At 55.9% G+C, this 22301-nt stretch overlaps 1 protein-coding gene across 6 annotated transcripts in view; it reads left to right on the top strand.

Moving 5' to 3' along the window:
* Positions 1-4985, top strand: part of LOC128079053 (ankyrin repeat and fibronectin type-III domain-containing protein 1-like) — a 133531-nt gene extending 128546 nt beyond the window's left edge. For all 6 annotated transcript variants that reach the window (XM_052679923.1, XM_052679925.1, XM_052679922.1 and 3 more), the window contains 8 exons: positions 132-347; positions 493-659; positions 953-1103; positions 1189-1357; positions 1580-1746; positions 2045-2255; positions 2334-2941; positions 3763-4985. In XM_052679923.1, the coding sequence (XP_052535883.1) occupies positions 132-347; positions 493-659; positions 953-1103; positions 1189-1357; positions 1580-1746; positions 2045-2255; positions 2334-2941; positions 3763-4050 (1977 nt within the window). In that variant the 3' untranslated portion in view covers positions 4051-4985. The remainder of the gene's footprint in view (positions 1-131; positions 348-492; positions 660-952; positions 1104-1188; positions 1358-1579; positions 1747-2044; positions 2256-2333; positions 2942-3762) is intronic.
* The last annotated feature ends 17316 nt before the right edge of the window (positions 4986-22301 follow it).

Here is a 22301-nt window from a genome sequence, read left to right as displayed (position 1 = left end):
CTCACAGGGACAATAATGTGCTAGCTCCATGGCAGAGGGAGGGACCAAGGACTGTTCTGCGACTGGTTTCCAGCAGCAGAGCACTGTCCCCTGACCTGTTGCTTTCTCTTGTCTTTCACTGCTATGTGCAGGGGCTGCTGGGCATCCAGGACCTGGGGCAAGTCTTCTTTGAGCCCATCAAAGACAAGCAGGGCAACATCCTCATTGTCACCCTGAAGGAGGTGAAGACCAACCAGACCTTTGAGAGCGTGCGCTGGGTGCCCATCTGCAAGCTGCAGACGAGCCGCAAGTCCGTGTCCTCCCCAGAGGAGCCCACTGCCCTGGACTCACTGCTCATCTCCGTGCAGGTGCTGCTCCACAATCAGATAACAGGCTGGGGGCACAGCCGCTGGTCCTGACCGGCGCACCGAGGCTGCCCTGGCCTGTCCCACAAGGGCTGGAGAGAACCCTGCCACAAAGGCTGGCTCTCTCCAGCGGTTCCTGTCTCCCCAGGACAAGCTGGCTTACCACCAGCGGAGCAGCCATGCCCTCCCTCCGGGCCTCTACTTGGGCTACCTGAAGCTCTGCAGTGCTGTGGACCAGATCCGGGTGCTTGTGCCTGAGCAGCTCCCCAACATCCTGTGCCATGTGAAGATCCGCTCCAACCCCAACATCTCCAGGTGGGGCTTTGGGGGCAGCCAGGTCTCACTGCCTCATCCAGCCCTAGAGCATCCTTGGCTTCTGCCTCCTGCTCATGAGCTCCAGAAAGCAGCAGCATCACCTCTCAGCTCCATCCCTGCCATGTGGGCATGAAGCAAACCAAGGTCTCCTGCTGCCATTGTAGCTCCCATGTCCCTTGGAGTGGAGTGCCATGCAGGGTGGAGCAGCTGAGCCAGCATGGCTCTCATCGGGATTGCTTGTTTGAGCCACCTGAGTTGCTCCATCCAGCATGTGTCTGCGTGCTGTCTTTCAGGGAGGAGTGGGAATGGCTGCAGAAGATGGCCAGCATGGAAGAACCCATTTCTGTGGAGTCCGAGAATGAGACATCACCAAACCACTTGTTTCAGGAGCTCCAGGTGGCCATCAAGGAGCTGATGGCTCTGGTCAACATCCCATTGCAAGAGGTGCGGGTGGGAGCCGAGGTCCAGGGTCATGGGAGGTGACGTTTGCAGCCATTACTTGAGGTGTCTTTTGGACGGACTCTTGCAGGCGAAAGATTTCCGTCTGTACAGCCAAGAGGTGCTAGACTTTGGGGGTCAGGTCTCCTTCTTGCTGCTGCTGCCTCCCTCAGACGACGTCTGCACGGCGCCAGGCCAGAACAACCCCTATACTCCACAGTCTGGCTTCCTCACACTGCCACTGCAGATATTCGAGCTGGGTGAGAAGAGCGGTGGCCCGCACTGCCCACACCTGTCCATGGTGCTCTCCCCTTGGGGTGGGCTGTCTGTGTTCCCCCAGGACAGAGGGGGGGATGCTGGCGGCTCCTCGCTGCTCCAGGCCAGCTAGAGGAGAGCATTGCCTCCCTTCTGCATTGAGCAGGAGGGGAGGGACCCATAGGGACGTGACATTTTTCATTCCCTTCCTCTCGTTCATCCCTCAGTGCACTTCTTCACGTACGACCGGGAGTTCATCACGCAGTACTGCCAGGTGTCCGCCCTCCTGGAGCTGGAGTCCCTCCTCTCGCAGCAGAGCCTCAGGGAAGCCTTCTCCGACAGCGAGCTTTCCACCGCCAAGCAGCGGCACCAGCAGGTTCAGGAGTACATCCAGGTACCAGAGCAGTGAGCCGGGCTGCGTGTGGGATGTGGCTGGGACAGGGATGTGCTGGGAGGGCTGCAGGATCGTCCATAGGGGACTGCGTGCTGCTTTGCCACAGGGACACTGCAGTGTCAGGACTTGGTCTGGTGAGTTCTTCCTAAGTAGTCGTGTTAAAGTCCTGGTTAGAGAGCTGGATGCTTCCTCTGGGCCTCTCAGGAAAAGTGTGTGGGGATAGGCAGGGGTTCAGCTCGATTTTTTTGTGGTGGTGGTTTGTTCCATGAAAGGGATCCTTTCTTTCCTGCTCTGGCAGCAAATGGAGGAGATCTGGCGTGAGATGCGCTGGATGATGGATGCCCTGCAGCATGCCCGCTACAAGCAGCCCTCCTGCGGCCTGTCCCTCAACGGCTTCCTCGGCACCTCCAGCGGAGCCATGAAGGAGAAAACCCACTCCTCCTCATCCCACCTCGACTTCCTTCCCTCCCCAGCACCCTCACCAGACAGCAGCCGTAAGCTCAGCTCCGGTAAGGACCTGGCACCGCACGGCTCCAGCACGCTGCAGACACCCAGTGGCCAACAGCCCTTCTGTGCTTCCCCCGCAGACCTGCACGGGCTCTCGGATGAGGAGGGCTCCTCCGAGGTGTTCCTGGCCACTGACAGCGACTACGACTCCAGCAGGGCGCAGAGCCCCAAGGAGCTGGACCTGGTGTCCTTGGGGCCCGAGTGCTGCGGGCGGCGGGCGGCACGCAGCCTGCGGGACAGTGCCCCTGACGTCCTGCAGAGCCACGAGCTGCAGCCCGCACCGCTGGCCCCGCCGGAGCCCCGGCCGCCCCCAGAGCTCTACGACAGCGACTTCGTGCTGCCCAGCCGTCAGATCGAGCTGCTGCGCGTCACGGAGAAGCGGCAGGCCTACTGCGTGCGGACCAACAGCCTGGACTTCCCCAAGCCGCTCTGCCCGGTGACCAGGAAATCGTGTCCCGGTTCCGTCGATAGCTCCCCGACGGAGAGCAGGACCGGCGGGCACGGCGGTCAGGGCAGGCCAGGGACTGGCTCCACGCACAGCCCCGAGCACGGCCGCACACGCTCGGCCGAGTGGACTCCAAGCTTCCAGGAACCTCCAGAGCAACCCGCTGGGAAGAAGCCGGGCTCTGTCACCTTGCGGGTCTGCCCTCAGTACGAAACCGGACTCTCCAAAGAGACCAGTGTCAAGGTACCGGCGCCCGCTGAGGGCAGCGGTGTGGCTGTGCCGTGCCCAGGCAGGATGGGGGAGGATGGCACCATGTGTGGCCCTTGCCTGGCTCTGCCCTCTGCATCCTCTGCCGTGCAGGGGGTGCCCTGGCTGCTGACCCGGCTCCTGTCCACCCCTGCTGCAGGATGGGGTTCCCCGCGGCCCCGGCAGCTCGGCCCACACTGCTGAGAGCCCGGGCTAGGCTATAAGGGATCCAAGGGGGGATGGCGGTTAGGTGGTGCCACGCAGGGCTCCACGGCCTCTGCTCCTTTGCTCCATCCATGTGTGTGCGCCCTCAGAGGTGCAGAAAGAGCTGTGTCCCAGTGCAGGGCTCTGCCCCGCTCGGTTCCCTGCAGGCAGAGGGGCGGATGGGAGCTCTGGTAGCCGGGTTCTCTTCACCCGGCAGGGATGGTAGAAGCAGAGGGAAAGCTGACTCGCGGAATTTATTTTCCATTTAAGAAAGTCCCATAGATTTCTATGCAACTGAAGCGCAGCCCCGGGTTCCTGGCAGGCTGCCCACGTGGCATTTGAAGTTGCAGAGCTCAGGACACGCCTGCTTGACAGCGTTTTAAGATGTTCTCCTCGAAGAACTGAGTTCAAAGGAGAGGCTCCTGGCTGGCATAAATCAGCAGAGCCCCTCGATGAGCGCTCGGAGCCACGGGGTTCATGGGGGCTGAGGGCCGGGACCACCCGGCCGGGCACAGCGCCGCGGCTGGCAGGGATGTACCGAGGGATCCGCCTCTCGCCGGCGGTCTGCCCCGTGCTTCCCTCACCGCCCATCTCCCACCTCTGTCTCTCTGCAGCTACACGTCACCAGCCAGACGTCGGCCAGCGAGGTGGTGAAGCTGGTGGTGCTGCAGATGAAAGACGTCTCCCACGGCGCGCTGGGTGGCTTGGCCGCCTTCTGCTACAGCGAGGAGCAGCTGGAGCACTTCGGACTGGTGTTTGCCTCCGAGGAGGGCGAGCGGTGGCTGCCCGATGAAGCGCGGCCGCTGGCCCTGCAGGCTGCCCGGCCCGAGGGACGCTTCTACGTCCGCATTAAGGAGACGTCGCCGCTGGTGCTGCAGTTCGGGCCGGCGACCACCGTATGAGCACAGCCCACGGCAGACGGCGCGTCTCTGATGCTTCCTTCTTCCACAGACACCCTCCATCAGGCGTCCGCGGGGTGGAATGGGATCATACTGGGCTGTGTGTTTCTTGTTGGTGTTTCTTTTTTCCTTTCTTTTTTCTTTTTTTTTTTTTTAACCAAAGAGACATCGAGACTCAGTTGTTCTGACTGCAGAAGGCGAGGGTGGAGCGCGAAGACCTCAGAGCTTGGGAGGAATCTTTGCAGGAATGGAATATTTGAAAGCAAACATTTTTAAGGGGAAGGCTGGGAGGGGGATGGAAAAAGAGAGGACAAAATATTATGAGAAGAAGCAGCAATACTCTTTTTTAAATTATTTTTCCTCTTCTTTTTTTTTTTTTTTTTCTGGACATCCTTGTCCAGGGTTGGCAGAAGGAAGACCTGCAGGATGCTGCTGGTGGAGGCTGCGGTGTTGGTGCACAGGAACAGCACCGGGATGGGAGTTTACCTCCTACCCATCCTCATTGCACTGCACCCGGAGAACAGCTCTTGCACACCCTTCTCAGAACAAAATGCTTTCGCTTCTTCTTTTCTTTCTTTTTTTATTTTTTTTCCTGAAAGAAACAAACAAACAAAAAAACCTGTGCTAGAGACACTGGAGTTGTGTAGGAGGTGTGGACACTTTTATTGTTGTAGAGGCCGAAGGAAGGCACGCCGACAGCCCCACACACGTGTATGGAGCTGTGCCCACACCACCACGCCGGGTTTGCTATGGGGCACGGCTGCAGCGCGCCCAGCACCGCCGCGGGACTGCCTTTCCTCCTCGGTTGCCGTTCTGTCCTGGTGATTGTGAGTGGCCTCTTGTATGTCCTACAGCATGACACTTAGCACCTAGGTCTCTTGTTCCCAAGGTTATTTTTCTGATCTCCTGTGGTCCATAGTAAAGGTGACTGCTGCTGACCGTGTATCGCTGTCTCCTTGTGGCCTGATGGGCAGCGCCTGCTCCTTCACCCCATATTAACCCCATATTAAGCCCCCTTTCAGTGGCTGGGCTAATCCTTCCCAGCAGTTTTTAATGGGATGCTCCCAGCCCGGCAAAGGTTCATGTCGCTCCATGTGCACAGTGTGCATGGGAGCAGCATTAGAGGTGTCCTGTCCCAGTCTGGTGCTGGAAGCCAGATGGCTGCAGGCCCAAGCCCTGCAGACATGTCACTGAATTCATGGGTAGGTCTTGCAGCCTCCATGGGGTGAGCACACAGAGCAGAGCATGGCCACATGCACCTCAGGGGACACCCCAGATCTGGGCAGCAGTGAGATGGCACAGCTGGTGCCTGGCTCCTGACAGCCCTGGGCTGAGCTCAGCAGGGCAGTGTGCATCGTCTCACATTTTGCTCTTCCTGAATGTCTCAATGGGCACATCACTGTGTTTTCTTCCCAATGGATCCTGAAGCCCTTTGGTGCCCTCCTGGCCTTGCAGGGGCAAACACTGGGTTGGCCCTATGTGGGGCAGGTTCCACGCTAAAACTCAAAGTGCTCAGAGCTGTGGTGCTGTAGGAGCCAGGACCAGCCTGGAGCCAGGCTCTGCAGCTGGGACGTTGATGTTACACCTTTTGGGGCTGTTACACACACAGCAGGGTCTTGTGGTTGGAACACAGTACCAGGGCATGGTGGATTCTGGCACTCAAAGCCACATGGGAGCAGGTGCCTTCAGTTGATCTAGAGAAAAGGTCCCCCTGCTCAGTGCTAATGGCACAGGTGACACCAACTCAGCAAGCCACTTTCCAGTGGGTTCCAATTCCATATTTGTTTTTTCATGTGTGCCATGGAAGCAGGTCCTCAGAGCACCAGTCCTCAGCTCTGCTTCCTCCCACTACTGGGAAGTGCTGGAGCTGGGAGAAGCATCAATTTTTTGTTCATCACAACCCCTTTTTTCTGGTATTTCAACAAAAGAAGGATGCTGAATTGCAGGAGGGACCCAGGGGCCTGTTGTATATCAGTGTCACGAGGTGCAGATGTCCCTGCCCCAACAGTGCCCTTGTCCCCAGCATACCCACCATGGGCTGCATGTGTCCTAGAACAAGTGCTGCACCCATCAAGGTCAGCTCTCACCTATGTGCCCCAAGCCCAGGACTGCTCCATGCACTGTGGCCGTCGGCTGCCATCCCCTCTGGCATCATGCCCATGTACACAGACCTCACACAGCCCTGCGTCCCATTGGGGGCCTTAAACATCTTAGATACCCTTAAGCATCTCCTCCAGGTGAGGGCTGATGTGAGCAATACTCCTCGGGGTGAGAAGGGCAGCAAGGTGCTGGGGGGTCACCAGCAGCTCGCCGAGCACCAACCTGGACACAGGAGAAGTGTTCCGCTGGCTCAGCTGCTGCTGTTCAGCCAGCACATTGTGTGCTCTGAGATTTCCCTGAGAGCAGCTGGGTGCTCCCATCCTGGACACCCCGAGCACCAAAAGGTGATGCTGCAGAACGCTTTGTGCTTGGTGAGGGTGCCTGCATCCCTATCCACTCCTGTCATCAGCAGCAGTTGCAAGCAGATCAGTGCAGGCAGAGGGTTGGCCAGGTTGGCAGCCAGGCTTTCTCTTCTGCTTTGAGGTAGACCCAGGTCCAGGAGCTCAGCAGGAGAAAACTGGCGCCATTCCACAAAGGCAAATGGGGCTGTATTAATTCAGAGTGCCAGGAGAGACATCACCGCACGGTGCCTTGCTTGCATTGCACAGATTCATAGAAGTAAACCTGAAATGTGACAGTCTGAATTTCCGCCCCCCCCCAAATCAGGAGCTTGTTGGCACCAGTTCTGAGGCATCTGTGTTTCTTTTCTCCCATCCAAGGGGGAGTTGCTCAAACAAATCCAGCTTTATTTTTCCCAAGGTTTGGCTCTCTGAGGCTGAGACGTGGGGTTTTTGTTGTTGTTTGCTTTGGGTTTCTTTTCCCCGGGACACTTCTCTCTTGTGTTCCCACTGAGGAATTTCTTGCCTTGGTTCTGGTTTCTGGGGAAGGCTGAGGAGTTTCCCTTTCTGTTAAGGCAGCTGCAATGTCCGCAGACAGGAGATGCTCTCAGCCCACCCCAAGACATGCTGCAGCAGAGGAAGCCTTCCTTCCAGCTGCCTCAAACAGGAGGCGAGAAAACGAGCAAGAGCCACACCAGCACCTGAAAGGAGTGGGGCAGATCCAGGGCTGGTCTGGCACTGCACAATGACGAACTTGATTATTGCTCTATCAGCTGCAGGAACTCTGTGCAATTCCTGTTGCAGCCACTGCTTACCCAGGTAATAAATAGAACGGCTGTGTCACGGAACTGCGCCGTGCTCGGATGGGTGCCGGGGAGCCGAGGGCTGCTCAGTGCCCACACTTTCCATCCTGGCACAGATGCTCACAAGGACAGAGCCCGGCGTTCCTGGACAGGCCGGGTTTCTGAGGGAAGCCACACGCCGCCAAGCACTGCACACTGTGGGCAAAGCCACTTCCCATGGGCAGCTGAGCTGGACAACGCCAGTTTTACACCGAGATTGTAATTTCCCAACCACAGAGACGCTTGGGAGGGTGGAGAAAGGAGTCCTGTGGTGGGAAGCCCCGGCTGCTTCGGTGCGTCTGGGATTCCTGGCCTGAGGTTCCCCAACGCCACCCGAGGGCTGGGCAGCACTGGGGCTTTCCAGCTCAGGAAGGCTCCTGGGATGCAGGGAAGTGGTCTGTTCCCAAAGTGACCTGGAAACTAAAACATCATACAAACAGGGGCCGACACGAAAGTAAAATCTGGGGAGGAAACCGTTGCTTTTTATATTTTCTATTTCATTTTGTTCTCTTGCGCTTTCTCCTATTATTTTCTGCTTTTAAAGAACAACAACAACTAAATAGACATTAAACAGACTCATTTTCATATTAATGAAAAAAAAAAACACCAAAAATATACCAAGTGCAGGCACAGGACAGTGTGAATGTTGACAAGCTGGTTCTAGCTCATGAACTCTGCAGAATACATTTGTTGAAACCAACAGTCCTTTTTGAACATTTATACTATGGCTAAAATGGTGTTTCTACTGGGAAGAAAAAAGAAAGACCCCAAAAATGATGTGTTGGAACAATTTTTTTTGCTATGATTTTCCCTCAAGCCCCAGATTAATCATAGAATCATAGAATGGTTTGTATTGGAAGGGACCTTAAATGGATTTAGTCCCATCCCTGCTGTGGGCTGGCTGCACCGAGGCACCCAAAGCTCTGGGCAGCAATGCCAGCACTTCACCACCCTCTGGGTGAAGGATTTCCTCCTCACATCTCACCTAATTCTCCCCTGGCTTATTTTAAAGCTGTTCCCCCTTGTCCTATCTCTATCAGACTGCATGAAAAGCCACTTCCCCTCCCCTCCTGTTGATAAGCTCATTTCAAGCATTAATGAGTGAGAGATCCATGTGGGATTCCCCAACCCCAGTGCAACACCCTGCACTGGGCCTTGCTGAGCATCATGTTCTTGTGTCGCTGCTTCTCGAGCCTGTCCAGGTCCCCTGGATACTGTCCCCAGGTGCACTCAGTCCCACTGCCTGTGTCATTGATGAAGGTGTTGAAGAGCATCAGTCCCAGGATGGACCCCTGGGGGACACCCTTCCTGACCAACCTCCACTTGGACGTGGAACCACTGACCACAACGCTCTGGCTGTGACCATCCAACCAATTCCTTATCCACCAAATAGTACAACCTTCAAGTCCATCTTTCTCCAGGTTAGAGACAGGGATGTGATGTGGGAACATATCAAAGGCCCCGCACGAGTCTAGACAGACGACATTATTTGTCCCTCTTTTGTCCACCTATGCCATCACCCCATCAGAGAAGGCCACCAGCTGGCTCAGGCATGATCTGCCTTTTGTGAAGCCATGCTGGCTATCTTGGATCACCTCTGCATCTTGCATGTGCCTTGACATCTCTTCCAGGAAGATCTGTTCCACTATCTTCCCAGGCGCAGGGATGAGGTTCACCAACTTGTAGTTCCCCAGGTCTTTCTTTCTGCCTTTCCTACAAATGAGAGTGATGTTTCCCTCTTTCCAGTCACTGGGGTCCTCAACTGACAGCCATGACTTTTTGGATATGATGGAGACCAAACCCCGATCACGTGCTGCTGTGGTTTGCAGCTGAGCATTACGGTGGGAGAACGTGTGGGGAGAAGTTATTTCCCCAAATGTCACAACGTTCCTGGCCCTACACCACTGTCCCTGCTGCTCTATGAGTATTAACAAAAACTGTGGTCCCATTTCCGTCTGTTGGTGCGGACAACAGCTGGAACATCAGCAGGGCAGGGCTCCTGGAAGCCCATGGATGAAATAAAGTAGAGGCAGAAGATGCGTTGGAGAGCCTCTAGGAAATATTCATCTGGACAACGCTGTGGTCTCGTTTCCTTCCAGATGACTTTTCCAGCCTTCATGCTTTGCTAGATTAACTCCAGGTCATGCCTCAGCAGCTCAATGGGGAGATGCTCTGGGCACCTGCAGGACCTGAGGTGGCCCACAGGGACCCTCAGCAAGCACATGTGCAGCACGTCCCTCATTGTGTGCCGCGGCTTGGGTCCTGTTTTTTTGGCCTGGACTGTGATGGAAGGACACTTGCTCTCTCCTTTCGCAGCCTTCTCCAATTTCATGTGTAGCTGGTAGAGGACAAGCCAAGCCCTTTCTCAGTTTGTCACCAATTGCAGGCAACTTCACAAAGCCCAGCTCTGTTGCGCCGTCATGCTCTGGCTGGAAGCAGCTTTGATCTGGGTGTTTAATGAAGACGTTAATTGATAGCACGTGGGGAGGAATTTGAGCTGCTCAGAGCTGTCTTCCAGCCCCTCAGATCCCAGAGCCATCATCCCCTTCAAAACAAAACAGAAGAGTTATTACAAAACAAATCATGTTTGTATAGACGCTTTAAAAAAGTCCTCTCCAGCTCTGCTAAGCTCATATTCCTGGCAGTGCTGAGCCAAAGACACCATGTGCACCGTTGAAAGCCTTCAGCAAATTAAACCAGCATCCACGTGAGGAGGAACAAGGCGCTGCTGTCCCGGTCCCATCCTGGCCAAGGCGGGATGAGATGCGCCGTGGGGCTGTGGAGTTGCTCCTGGCAATGCGCATCTCCACGGCCAGGATGCAGAGGAGACCACAGCCCCAGCACATTGGGGAGCTGGAGGCGTATCAGCGCTCAGCTCCGCGCATTCTGGCAGCCATGGCTCACTGCAGATGCTGTCCTCCCTACCCAGACGTGTGCAAATCCCAGGCAGCGCCAGGCCCCGCTCAGCTGGAGCGTGCACCCTTCCGGACACGCTGCTTCTCCAAGCGCACAGAGCATCCAGCTCTGGCCGTGGCTGGCAGATGTGCTCCTCGCAGACGGCCTATGGGTTACTTCGTGGCGGCCAAACGTGGCCCCGCTTCCTGACTCTGTGATCTTGCCTGGATTGGAAGATGCTCCAGTTCCCTGCCTCGCAGAGGTACCTGCAGCCCCGCCAGCCGTGGTAGGACACTGCGCTTCGAGACCTCTCCCCCCCGTCAGATCGGGTTGGAATTGGCTTGTGGACTCAGAAGTTATTAGGAACAGACACCCCCAGACAATGTGATTGCACAAGCTTCATTTCCTTAGAAAAGCAGGCCAGCAGCGCAGGAGCCCGTCAGTAAACATGTTGATTCCAGGGGCTCTTCTGCAGCGCGCAGGGAAGAGCAGAGCGCTGGCACCCAGCCCACACCTGTGTGTGTGCTGCTGAGCATGGGGACGTCAGGGCACAACAGGATGTGCCGTGTTCAAGCCAAAGGTGCCCATGGCTCCTGGCAAATCCCGACAGCCCGCATGCCCCAGTGCAAGCGGAGCAGGTGGCAAAGTGAGCTGACAGCTCCTGTGGCACGTGGTTTGTGAGGAGCACCAGTGGGGTGGGCTTGGCCCCATCCTGCCTCTTGGTCCCTCTCAGGCACTCCACCACGGCCTGGGGTGGCTGAGGCACAGCACCACGCTGCAACCCATGCTCACACCCCAAGTCCTCCATCCTCCTCCCTCAGCAAGATGCAGGAGCAGCAGATCCCAGTGGCCTTGCAGCCCAGCCCTGCTGTGCAGCCCGTTTCTGCCCAGGGCTGGGGTCCATGGGGATTTTCTGCCCATCGGGGCCCCGTGTCTCCCAGCTCGGCACTGCGGCCTCCCCTCCGCCGGGCTGGAGGACAATCTCTTGCAACACTGGAATGCTCTGAAGTCATTACCTCCCTCTCTAGAAATTTTTGGGGTCAGAGGACATGAGTCTCAGTAATCGTCCAACAACGTCAGTGGAGCTCCGTTGATTTACACCAGCTGAGGATCAAACCCCTCCCTTTCCTCTCCCATATTTAAGATATTTTCCAGACTTCAGACACTTTCAGAGGAGGGAGTTGATGACTCTTGGGTTGTTGAAGAGGTTCCAGCTTTGGTCCTGGCCTGGCTTAGCACGATGGTGGCTACCCACACTGCACTGACTGTCGTTTCCCTCACAGCCCCCTTGAGGACATCCCTGTGTGCCCTGGCACTGCTCTGTAGTTCACTCTGGACCCTCCTGGCTTCTCTGCCCCTCCAGCCACGGTGAGGTCTGGCTCGCTGCAGTCCAGCAGGGACACCCCTCCCCTCCTTGAGCCCTTCCCCAGCAGGATCCTGCAGTCATGGAGCAGTGCCAGGAAGGGTCCCAGCCCCACACCAACCTACACCCGGCATCAGCAGTCCTGCACAGCACCACCAAGCTCAAGACGTGCCCAGAGAAGAAGCCCAAGCTGTGGGCCACCTGGACACGATGCGAGACAAAAGCACTCGAGAGCAGTGCGGCGACCTCAGCTTCAGCACACAGCAGTGAAAGTTTCCTCTGAGCCCAGTGTTTTGGTCCGGGCAGCTGAGCCAACGTTGAGGGGAAGCACAGTTAATATTGCTGATAGCTGGATCCAATTTATAAGGCGCTCAGCAGAGACAATCATCAGGGAAGGAGACAAATAATCTTTAGGCAATTAAATTTAATTGTTCCATCTGAAGATTATTTATCTCCTCGCCTGATGAATGTCTCCTCGAAGCGCCTAATAAATTGGATCCAGCTATCACTGATAGTGACTGCTTTCCCCTGGCAGAGGGGAAGGGTGTGGAGAGCAGAGCAGCGCTCAGCTCTGTGTGTTGCTTAAGATCTGTCACCTCGAAACATCTTTTTAGCAGACTTGAAAGTGTCCGCAGGCTTTATCAGCGCGCTGCCTTTGTGCAGAGAGCTTGGCAGCCCAGGGCTGGAGCGTGCAAAAGCTCCTGGACAAGGCGCAGAGTGGAACGGGATCCCACAGGCTGGGTTTTAATGTCAGGCACCAGCAAGGACTTGGAAAGCTCTCTGTGTCTGTCTGTCTCCACTTCGTTATCCTTGGGCCTGCCTGCTCATAAAGAGGGCTTCGAGGAAGCCTCAGCTTGTGCCCTCCCCTGCTGTGTCCCCAGAGTGGGGCTCAGAGCTAGGTGCAGGCTCCCCGCAGCGCCCTTCCCTCCCACCACCAGCACTCCGCTGCCCTTGCAGCAGCCCTTTTCCTTCTGGCTGCTTGCAGCCATTGGCTACTGGCTATTTGGGGATGTGCCCGGCTGACCCAACGTGCGCCGTGGGGCTGCCCAAAGTGAGGAAAGTCACCAAAAGCAGCACAGCCGGGAGTTTTCAGGAAGGGCATCAGTGAGGGGCATAAAGCTCCCATCCCAGGAGCTGCAGCAGAGCACAAAGCCTTCGCTTGTGATCCCATCATCACCTGGACCAGGAGCCCTCCATTCTCATCTCACCACGGCTGCACACAGGCGCGGGGCCGCAGTCTGTGGGTGTTCTGCGGGCGCGTGTAGCATTCCACAATCGGGGCTCTATTCGCCATCCAACGGCTGAATAGTTCAGTAGTATTTAATTACCATACAATAACTGTCCCATTGAATTTGATGGAATACATCATTTTGGAATGCTATTTACAGTGCTAGTTTTCTTACAGAAATCCATGTGTCAGAGCTTTCACCATTATTATAGACTTTAAAATAGGCAGATGTGCCTTTCATGGCCAACTGCATGTTTTATTAATGGACTAGGACTATCAGATGTGCTGTAAATCATGGGACTTAGCCACCAGTCTGCTGCACCTCTCTCCCAGAGCCTCGGGGTGACTGAACTCAGCTCCCTGGAGGGCGGCAGCGGTCACAGGGTGCATGCTCCCATCCTGCTGCATTCCCAACCCTCCCGGAGCTGCTCGACCCAGTGCCAGTGTTGCCCTCCTCCCCACCACCCTGTTTGTATCTGACCCTTCTCTGTTCCTCCCTGCCCTATGCTGCCGAGGGCAGGTGCAGCAGAGCAGGTACACTCCAGCAGTCACATCCCATGGCCCTTCTCCCTTCTCACACTGCCCAGGCCGCTCTGCACACTGCCAGGTCCCGGCTGGCTCAAGTCAGCAGAGCAGTGCCTCGATTCATTTCTATTTTCATGAACAATTTCAGTGCTTTCTGGTGTGTCAGAGAACCCCATGTGAGTGATCGCACCATGGGAAACATCCAGGAGAGGAGGGGAGGGCCACGTGAGGAGGAAAGCCAACGCCAGGATGAAGGGTTTTTTTGTTGAAAAGCACTTGGCAGAGATGTGCTGCCCACAGCCAGAGCCTGTCCCAGCAAACTCAGCCATGTGCCAACACGGGGCCTGCATCACCACAATCCCACCTGAACCCAGCACCCTGCTGCTCCATGCTGCCTGGGCAAGGCTCCTCAGGTGCCAGCGCTGCTCCTATCAGGCAACAAAGTCACTGCTAGTGCTGTGGTCTAGCACCTGGCTCTTGCTGGTAGGTGTGCCTGGTTGCTGCTAGTAAAGAGAACAGCCAGCAAGCAGGACTGCTAAGGAGGGGTTAGGGCAGCCTGGGCTGTGGATAAGGGCAGGGATGACTGAATTGGAGAAGGAAGAAAGGAAGATGCTGCTCACAGTGCCACCCTGCAGCAAGAGCATGTTAGCTGCAGTGCTGCACAAGCAGTGGATGGGATGATGCTGCCTGCTGGACTGCTCAAAGCAGCTGCAGAATGGCTGTACACTCTATGTGTCACCCCAGCCCTCCTCCCTGGCTGGCTTCACAGAGGTGTGAAGCACCAAGTCTTGGGCAGGATGCTCCCAGAACCATCAGTGCACAGTAAAAGGGATGGAGAAAGAAGAAGCAGCAGGTTTGCTTGCAAATGCCACCTGTGGAAAGTGCTCAAGGGCCTGGAGCTGCCATGGTCATGGGGAGCCATGGTGGTTGTGGACGAGGACGGCAAGGGGAAGGAGTGCAGAACCATGCGTGGCCATCTCCGCTCTGTGCATCTGTAATGACAGCACTGGACGTGAGCACAATGCTAAAATCCTAGATCTGTGCGTAATGCTCCTCTGGGGACAGATGTCCTCTCTTGTTTTGTACACTGTAAATGCAACATCAGTCCCAAACCCAAATGATTCCCCCCATCCAGCACCGTCCCCCCTTCCATCAGCTGCAAATGGCACAGATGGCTGGAAAAAGAGAATAGCTATTTAAAAAAAAAAAAAAAAAAAAAATCCCCAACCCTGTTATTTCTGCATTTTTTCTGCGTGAAGACACTTCCTTCCTTCCAGGAGAAATCAATCCAGAACCAAAGTGTTAACCGCTTCCCAGCCGCTTCCTCCACACAAGGTGTAGCTGCGCCAGCCCTGGCCAACGTCCCACCTTGTCGAGCGCTCCTGGCTCTGCAGCACAGAGCTGCCCAGCTCCCCAGGGATGGTGATGGAGGAGGGCAGTAGGAGCGGAAGGAGATGCTGCTGGAGTGGGCTTCAATCGTCTGGAGGAGCACAGAGGAGCTCAGCCTGCAGTTGGCTTCCCAGAGGATCAGGAGGTGGATGCACCCTGGGCAGGAACAGCCTGATTGCAGCACAAGGGGCTGGAGTGGATGGTGGCCTCAAGGATGTGCCTCCCACACTTGCCTGTGTTGAGCATCACCTGCTCCTGCACATGTCCTCCTGAGCCCAGCTCTGCGGTCCCACAGATGCTTTGGGGTCTTGGTAAAGGCATTTGCCCTGAAGAAGAGCAGTCACCAAGAGCAACCCTCCCCTCACCTACATTTCCAAGTGGACAGGGGGTCAGGAGGGGCAGCACTCAGGCTCTGCTGCAGGCTCTGAAGGTTGCAAGGTGATAGGGCTGCCCAGGAGTCTAGTGGGGTAGAGGAGAAGGCACAAAGGTGAAGGCAGAGGGATGTACACGGTCATGATGCAGAGGGACAGGATGGGTGCAGAGAGATGCAGGTGGATGATGGCTGATGGCTGTGTAAAGTGGGGCGCTGAGCAGAAAGGATACTGCTCTCAGGATGGAGAGAGGAGGTTCCGACAAAGCTGTGGTGAAACCCAAATCAAAATCCTGTGTCCACGTGCCTCCACCTAAAGCGCAGCTGCACCAAGATCTCCCCCAGGTACTGAGCGTCATGTCTTGGTGTGGGGAGGAAAGGGGAGCCCCAAGTGATCCTGGTGCTGCAAGGAATGGCTGGAGGCTCACAGTCCTTGGGTCCTCATCCTGCTGCTCCATTGGGGTCCCTCAACACCTGAATGGCAGCAGTTTGCACCCACTGCTGGGAGAGAACATGGAACAGCTCCTTCACCCCTGCCCTGCAGCCTGAGGTGCCAGGTATTGAGTCCGGCTTTGGGTGAGGGGGATGGAATAAGGCTATGGGGGTGGGAAGGCTGTGAGGAGCAGGGGACTGTGGGATTTGGTCCTTGTAGGGGCACAGGGGCCAGTGGGGGGGAGAGACAGGAGCAGAACCTGCTGTGGGAGCCGGGGACAGACTGAGGTGCACCCGGAGCTTTGTGTGTGCAGCCCGCACAACAGCTGCCGGCAGTATGGTTGGCTCCAAAGCTGGTGTTGACAGTCCTTCACTTTTATGGGAACTAAATTTACCCAGACACACGCAAAATCAAAAAAAAAAAAAAAAAAAGAAAAAAAAAGAAAAAGAAAAAAAAAAAAAGAAAAAAAAAAAGAAAAGATGGGGGATTGGAATTAAAATAAATTGCAGCAGTGCCAGCATCTGCTCCTTTGTGGCGCAGTCTGGGTTACGGAGAGGGGAGGAGAAGTCCCTGAAAGGGAGTAGCACTGGTGTTTACTGCAGCTCTGAAACATCCCCCGTTTGAAAGCAGTGTGTTTGCACCGTGTTGCCTCAGGAATCCCTGACATCCAAGATGCCAAGGAAATGTACCCTCAGGGTGGAAAACGAAAGCCCAATAGTTTTCCATGGCTTGTGTGTCAGTGTACAGGGGCAATAATGCACCGTGCTGTTGGAGGAGAGGGGTCTGCTGGCAGCATAGGGGCTGCAGCGGGTGGAGAATGTCACTGTGGGGGCCTTTCGACTCCTCCTTTATAAAGCTGCCCTAACGGTTCTGCTGTTTGGGGTTTTCCTTGGGTGGATTCCTCGCATTTCAGCGAGCCGCCTCCTGCACGTGCCCTGCAGCGGGCACACAGGCACGAGGCAGGGCCGGCCGCTGCGCCGACACCGACGTTTTGGCACTGTGCTTCCAGGGGTCTTTTACTGGAGGAGCTCCTGGAAAATATGTGCTACCGTTCTCAAATGTGCCGGTGCCACGTGGGCACCTCTATCTGCACGGCTGCTGTAGGAGCGTGCGCTTTCCCCAGGCGTTGCACGGGCACAGTGCCGGCATCGCCCTGCCGCTACCCTGCTGCTGCCGCCGCGCAGCTGACGGAAACACAGCGTTGCTTTCAAATATCTCTGCCACCTTCACGGCCCTTTCGTGCCGTAAACAAACTCTGCAGCAGGACGGCGTGGTGGCAGCGCTCACCCGCAGCCCCCGGCGCTGCAGATGCGGCGCTCCTCTGCGTTGCCAAAGCAAAGCAGGGCCCAAACAGCGGCGGAGGGAAAAGCGGTGCTGATTCCGTGTGCGGCTGCAGCGGAAGGCGTTTGGGGTGAGTGGGCACAGCTCTCGGGACTTCTGCAGAGCTCTATTTTTAGCCGCCTGCTGTCTGATTTTTCCAGATGACAACAAGTGCTGCGCTCCTTCTAAAAACTGAATTCTTCTCGGGTGTTTTCGGTTTTATCCCTAATTTTTTAATTGAAAGGAAGATGTTGAAAACAATTAGTCACTTTTACAAACTGTAGCCAGCATTTCTTTTGCTTCCCTCAGCTGTGATGTGACCGGGGCCAGCAGTTCTGCTCAGGGCGGAGGTGGGGAAGCAGGGCGACTGGTGCTGATTTGGCATTCAGTGGGTGTGTGAGATGGGTGTAAATTGCCCCAGTGCAGCCGTTAGGCTCCCAGCAGCTCTGGCACGAGCCGCGAGGTCAGCGGGAAAAGCTCCTGTCCCATGGCTGGGCTGGGGCCGTGTCCACAGACTTTTCCCATGGGGTTTGTGGGCGTTGGGGTTCCAGCAGCTGGAAGGGCCCAGCTGCCCTACTGAAGCAGTCCCAGCTGCACAGAGAGCGGGGCAGGCACGGCGCAGGGCGACAGGCACTGTGTGCTTCTCCGTGCTGCATGGGAGTCTGTGTGCTGCACAGGAAAAAGTCTGCCAGCAGAGTAGATGTGGCCTGTAGCTGCATTCTATGTACAGATATGGAAGTACAGGATTGTAATGCAACGTGTATTTTTAGTTAGATTTGGCAGAAGTTTCAGTGTAGGTATAGGTAAAAGTATGGATGTGTGGAGTTATGGTTTTAGTTTCGTGGCTATCATTTAGTTACATATCATCATAATCACAGAATCGTGGAATCATAGAAGCATAGAATTGTTTGAGTTGGAAGGGACCTTCAAAGGCCATCAGGTCCAACCTACAGCAATGAAAAGGGGCACCTACAGCTCTATCAGTGCTCAGAACCCACCCAGCCTGACCTCTCTGGGCAACCTGTGCCAGTGCTTCACCACCACTTTATTGTAAAGAACTTCTTCCTTATGTCCAACCTAAATCTTCCCTCTCTTGGTCTGAAACCGTTTCCCCTTGTTCTGCCACAACAGTCCCTGATAAAGAGTCTGTCCCCTTCTTTCTTACAGTTCCCCTTTAAATGCTGAAAGGCCCATTTCTTTCCTGGGGAAGCGACGGGCTCTCATGCACCATGCTGGCTCACAGCAGTGCTGTTCTCAGTGCACAGGGCTCCATGGTGGTGCTGTCCCACCCCATTCCAGCTCCCGGAGTTGTGCAGTGTTGCAGGAGTTTCGATTTGATTTGGTCATCTCCCAGGTTTCTCACCTGACCCAGAAATGGGAGTGACCCAGATGTGTTTAACGCGTCCCCTCTGTGATGGACCAGCAGGGCTGCGACCCCCGAGCATCCCTGGCACAGGGAGACTCCACAGCCCCTGAGACACCGCCCTGCACGTGTCCTGAGCCTGGACGAGCCGAGATGCCAAGGGCATCGGGAAGCAGCATCGCCATCCCTCTGCACCCCGTGAGGCTCAGGGGCTGCAGCCCTCCCGTCTGTTGGACACGCAGGCTGTGGGCAGCAGGCACGCTCCCTTGAGGGACTTCAAAGCGGAGCCCTTTGTGTGAGTGCGTGTTGGCTGCTCTCCCCTCGGTGCGGCCGCTCTGATAGATGTGACATCACCTAGAGACGACGCGGAGGGACGGGACCTCGCCATTGTCTTCTGCTCCGGGCGGCGATGTCCGTCTCCTAGGAGGTGGGAGCCGGCTCTCGCAAGCATGCTTTCATCTCCCTGACCTGCCCCGCGCCGCGAGGGCGCTTCCCAAGGCTCCGGCCTGGGGACAGGCATCCTCACGGCACAGCAGAAGGGACACGAGTGAGAGACAGACATGCTCACAATGTTTAAAGACATCATTAAACGCCCCCGGCACCTCCCCCCCCCCCCCCCCACCCCGAGAGCCGGCACTTGCCAGCTACACCCATCTGTTGCTTTTCATTAAAGGGAGCCTGCTCAGTGCCGAGGTGTGCACAGTGCCTCCGTGGTGTGATTGTTGTGGTGAGGATGTGGGACACGGAGAGCAGGGAGATGGGGCACACGGAGCCCTGTGGAATGTAGACCTGCACCCTCACAGTGCAGTGAGGGCTGGAGGGCTGGAGGAGGAGAACTCTGCCTGGGGGGCTGATGCAGGAGAGCTAAGGAACCTCTTTCTTTTTGCAAGCGCCCAAATGCTCTAGCTGCTCTTTTTACAGCCTTATGAGACACGTCTGGCAGTGGCTGGGCACCCCCTGACTTCCCTCTGCCACAGTGGGACCAAAGACAGAGGGCAGCAGGGGACAGTTCCCCACCACCCTGGATCCTTTCCCAGCTGCCATGGGGGAAATGAGCCAAATCCACCAATGGAGGAGATCCTCTCACCTCCTGCCTGCAGACTGGGGGATCTGGAGGTCCAAGCAGAGGCAGCCCTATCGTATCCCTGCAGTGGTGAGCAGGAGGTGAACCTTTGTTCAGAGTAGGAAGGAGGAGGCGGGGGCCGGTGGGGGGGATCTGTGGGTCCACCAGGAAGGTGGTGGGGCTGAGCAGGACATGCATCCAACATCATGTCTGCATGCACACAAGAAGTAGAAGGAGAGGCAGAGAGGGTCAAGATGGGAGTTTGAAATGAAAGGCAAAGGGATTCCTGCCATTGTTTTGAATCATCCCTACAGACCTGCTGCCACTTCTGGGGCTCTTCCCAGTCCCTGCCAGAGCAATGCCTTGCAGTGGCATCAACACTGCAGGCAGGTGGATGTGGTCTGAGCTCTGCCATGCTGTACGTTGGAGCTCCCATGTTCCTTGCCATTAATGACATTATTACCAAACTATTAAAGTTGAGGAAAACTTCTAAGATCACCAAGTCCAACCACCAACCCATCCCCACCGTGCCCACAGATCCATGGCCTTCAGTGCCACATCTCCACTTTTCTTTAGCACCTTCAGGGACGGTGACTCCATCATCTCTCTGGGCAGCCTGTGTCAACGCATCACCAATCCTTTGGAGAAAAAAAATTCTTAATAGCCAACCTGAACCTCCCCTGGCACAAACTGAAGTCACTACATCTGATTCTATCACTGCTATCTGCGAGAAGAGGCTGACCCACACCTCACCAACCTCCACCAGCAACACCTTCAGGGAGTTGTAGAGAGCCATATGGTCTCTCCTGACCCTCCTCTTCTCCAGGCTGAACCCATTCCCTCAACTTCTTCCCATAAGACTTGCACTTCAGACCTCTCACAGCTCCGTTGCCCTTCTCTGGATGCACTCCAGAGCCTCGCTCAGTGTCATGTCTTGTATGAGGGGCCCAGAAGTGCACACAGCACTCGAGCGAGGTATTGTCCCAGATGCTGAAGCCACTCACATCCAGAGCAGGGCAGGGAGCAAGGACAGGAGAAGTGAGCTCCGGCCCCGTGCCCATACTGCTTCACTCTGAGTCCTACGGCCCATGGGGTGGCCAGAACCCCAACTGGGCTCACGTCTCCCCGAGGCATTTTGCACCTGGTCCTCAGCAGACAGCCTGCAGTGCAGGGGGACCCCTCGGGGCTGGGAGCAGAGAGCTCATGGTTCAGAGGTGTGAGGGCTGGGCAAAGTCAATCTGCAGTGTTTGTTGTGGGGATTAGCTGGTAGGGGAAGTGCTCCTTGGAGAGGACTGGACTCAATTATCAGCACATCGTTAGCTAGCAAGGAATGCCCTAAGCCGGGAAGCTCTGAGCCGGTGCCACGGCCACTGCTGACAAGGTGGGCTGCAGCTTGCCCAGAAGATTTGTGGTTCCTGATGGTCAGTGCAATTCTCTGCAGCGTGAGGGAATTGAGCAATTGCTGCTATGTAACACTACGAACATCTGGCAAGGAGCAGAGGGGTAGTGCTTGTTTGTGGCACTGGGGATGCCACAGTGAGGAGGAGGGGGCCAGGCACAGTTCACAAATGTCAGGTGGGTTTGCTCAAGAGTGCCCAGCAGCTCCAAGCACGTTGCTACTGAGCTGGGAATGGGACTTTGCACGAGTCCCTTAGACGAAGAAAACATGATAGCACAAAATGCTGGGTGTGCTTCACAGAAGGAAACATTTGGTTATGAAGCTGTGCTTCAGTGATGGAGAACACGAGCAGAAGCCTGAGGGAGGTGGCCTAGGGTTGGACACTGCTGGTAGAGCATGTGGGTGTTCCATAGCAGCAACAAGCAGCCAGATTCAGCTGGAGAAGGGCAGGAGGAAGCCCCACCAGCCAGGATGAGCTCTCCAGGTTCAGCATGGCTGGGACAGCAGTGGCTGGGTGACTGAATGCCAGAGAAGGAGATGCAAAATGACATCTCAGCAGCAAGGTTTCTCCCAGCTTGGCCAGAAATGCATCTTATGGGATGTGGCATCACTTTCCAGCCTCATGTATGGGTATTTGGTGCTGTGAAGATGCCAAGACCACGAGCTTTGTCCTTACAAGTCTGCACAGAGCCGTGGGTGCTTCTGACATCGTCACTGTGACAGAATTGCAGGTGATGAATGATTTGTGTTTATTCCTTCCTGTCAAGCCAAGAGAATTGCAGGTCAGAGGAGCACCCCAGCACCCCAGTGATGGGGTCTTCACAGCACTCACTGCCACTGGGATGCGTGCTGTGATCCCTCTGACTTTGGGATGAAAGATCCAATGTTTTACATCACTCAGGTGTGGGATACTGGGGCAGGGAAGCTGCTGCTTAGGCTGTACGGGGCTGCGGTGTGCGGCTGCGGTGTGGGAATGCCAGCTGCAGGAGCCACCCATGCTGCAGCAGGCTGTAAGGCAGTGAGGCTGAGGAGGCTGCAGCACGGAGGAGCTGGGAGAACGCCCTGGCAGCGCTGAGCCGCTGCCCTTTGAGGTGATGATGTCTCTGGGTTTTGATTCCCAGCAGGATCCCGAGCCCTGGCCCTGACTGGAACAACTCGTGTCGCTCTTCCCTCCCGCTCCTCTCCATCTGGTCTCTCCTGAGCTTCTGTTTTGGACACTTCTGCATTTCCCATTCCTCCCCAACCCTGAGCCCTGCCCTCCCAGGAAGGAGCTGCAGGGGCATGTGGGCAGGGAGGGGTGGGTTAACTGCAGAGCAGCCCTAATGCAAGCCAGTGCCTCTGTGCAGCGCGGGTACTGCAGGCTGCTGCTGCCAGACTGAATTGTATCTGCGCTTCAGGAAAAAAAAGCCCATGCTGCCTCTAGAACTGGCTTTAAAAAGGATTACACATCAATACCAGCCACCCTGCTCACCCCCACCCTCCAGCACCATTGTTCTCTCCAAGACGCTCCTCTGACTTTGATGATGATCACTGGCAGAGTTTCAAAACGATGCATTATAAAATCTTCAAAAAAAAAAAAAAAAAAAAATCCAGTTGCCATAACGTAATGCAGATTTTTGTCACCAC

Source organism: Tympanuchus pallidicinctus, unplaced genomic scaffold, assembly GCF_026119805.1.
Source record: "Tympanuchus pallidicinctus isolate F22 unplaced genomic scaffold, pur_lepc_1.0 scaffold18, whole genome shotgun sequence".
NCBI classification, from domain to species: domain Eukaryota; kingdom Metazoa; phylum Chordata; class Aves; order Galliformes; family Phasianidae; genus Tympanuchus; species Tympanuchus pallidicinctus.
Note: the sequence above shows the minus strand (reverse complement) of the source record. Positions and strands in the feature narration are given on the sequence as shown.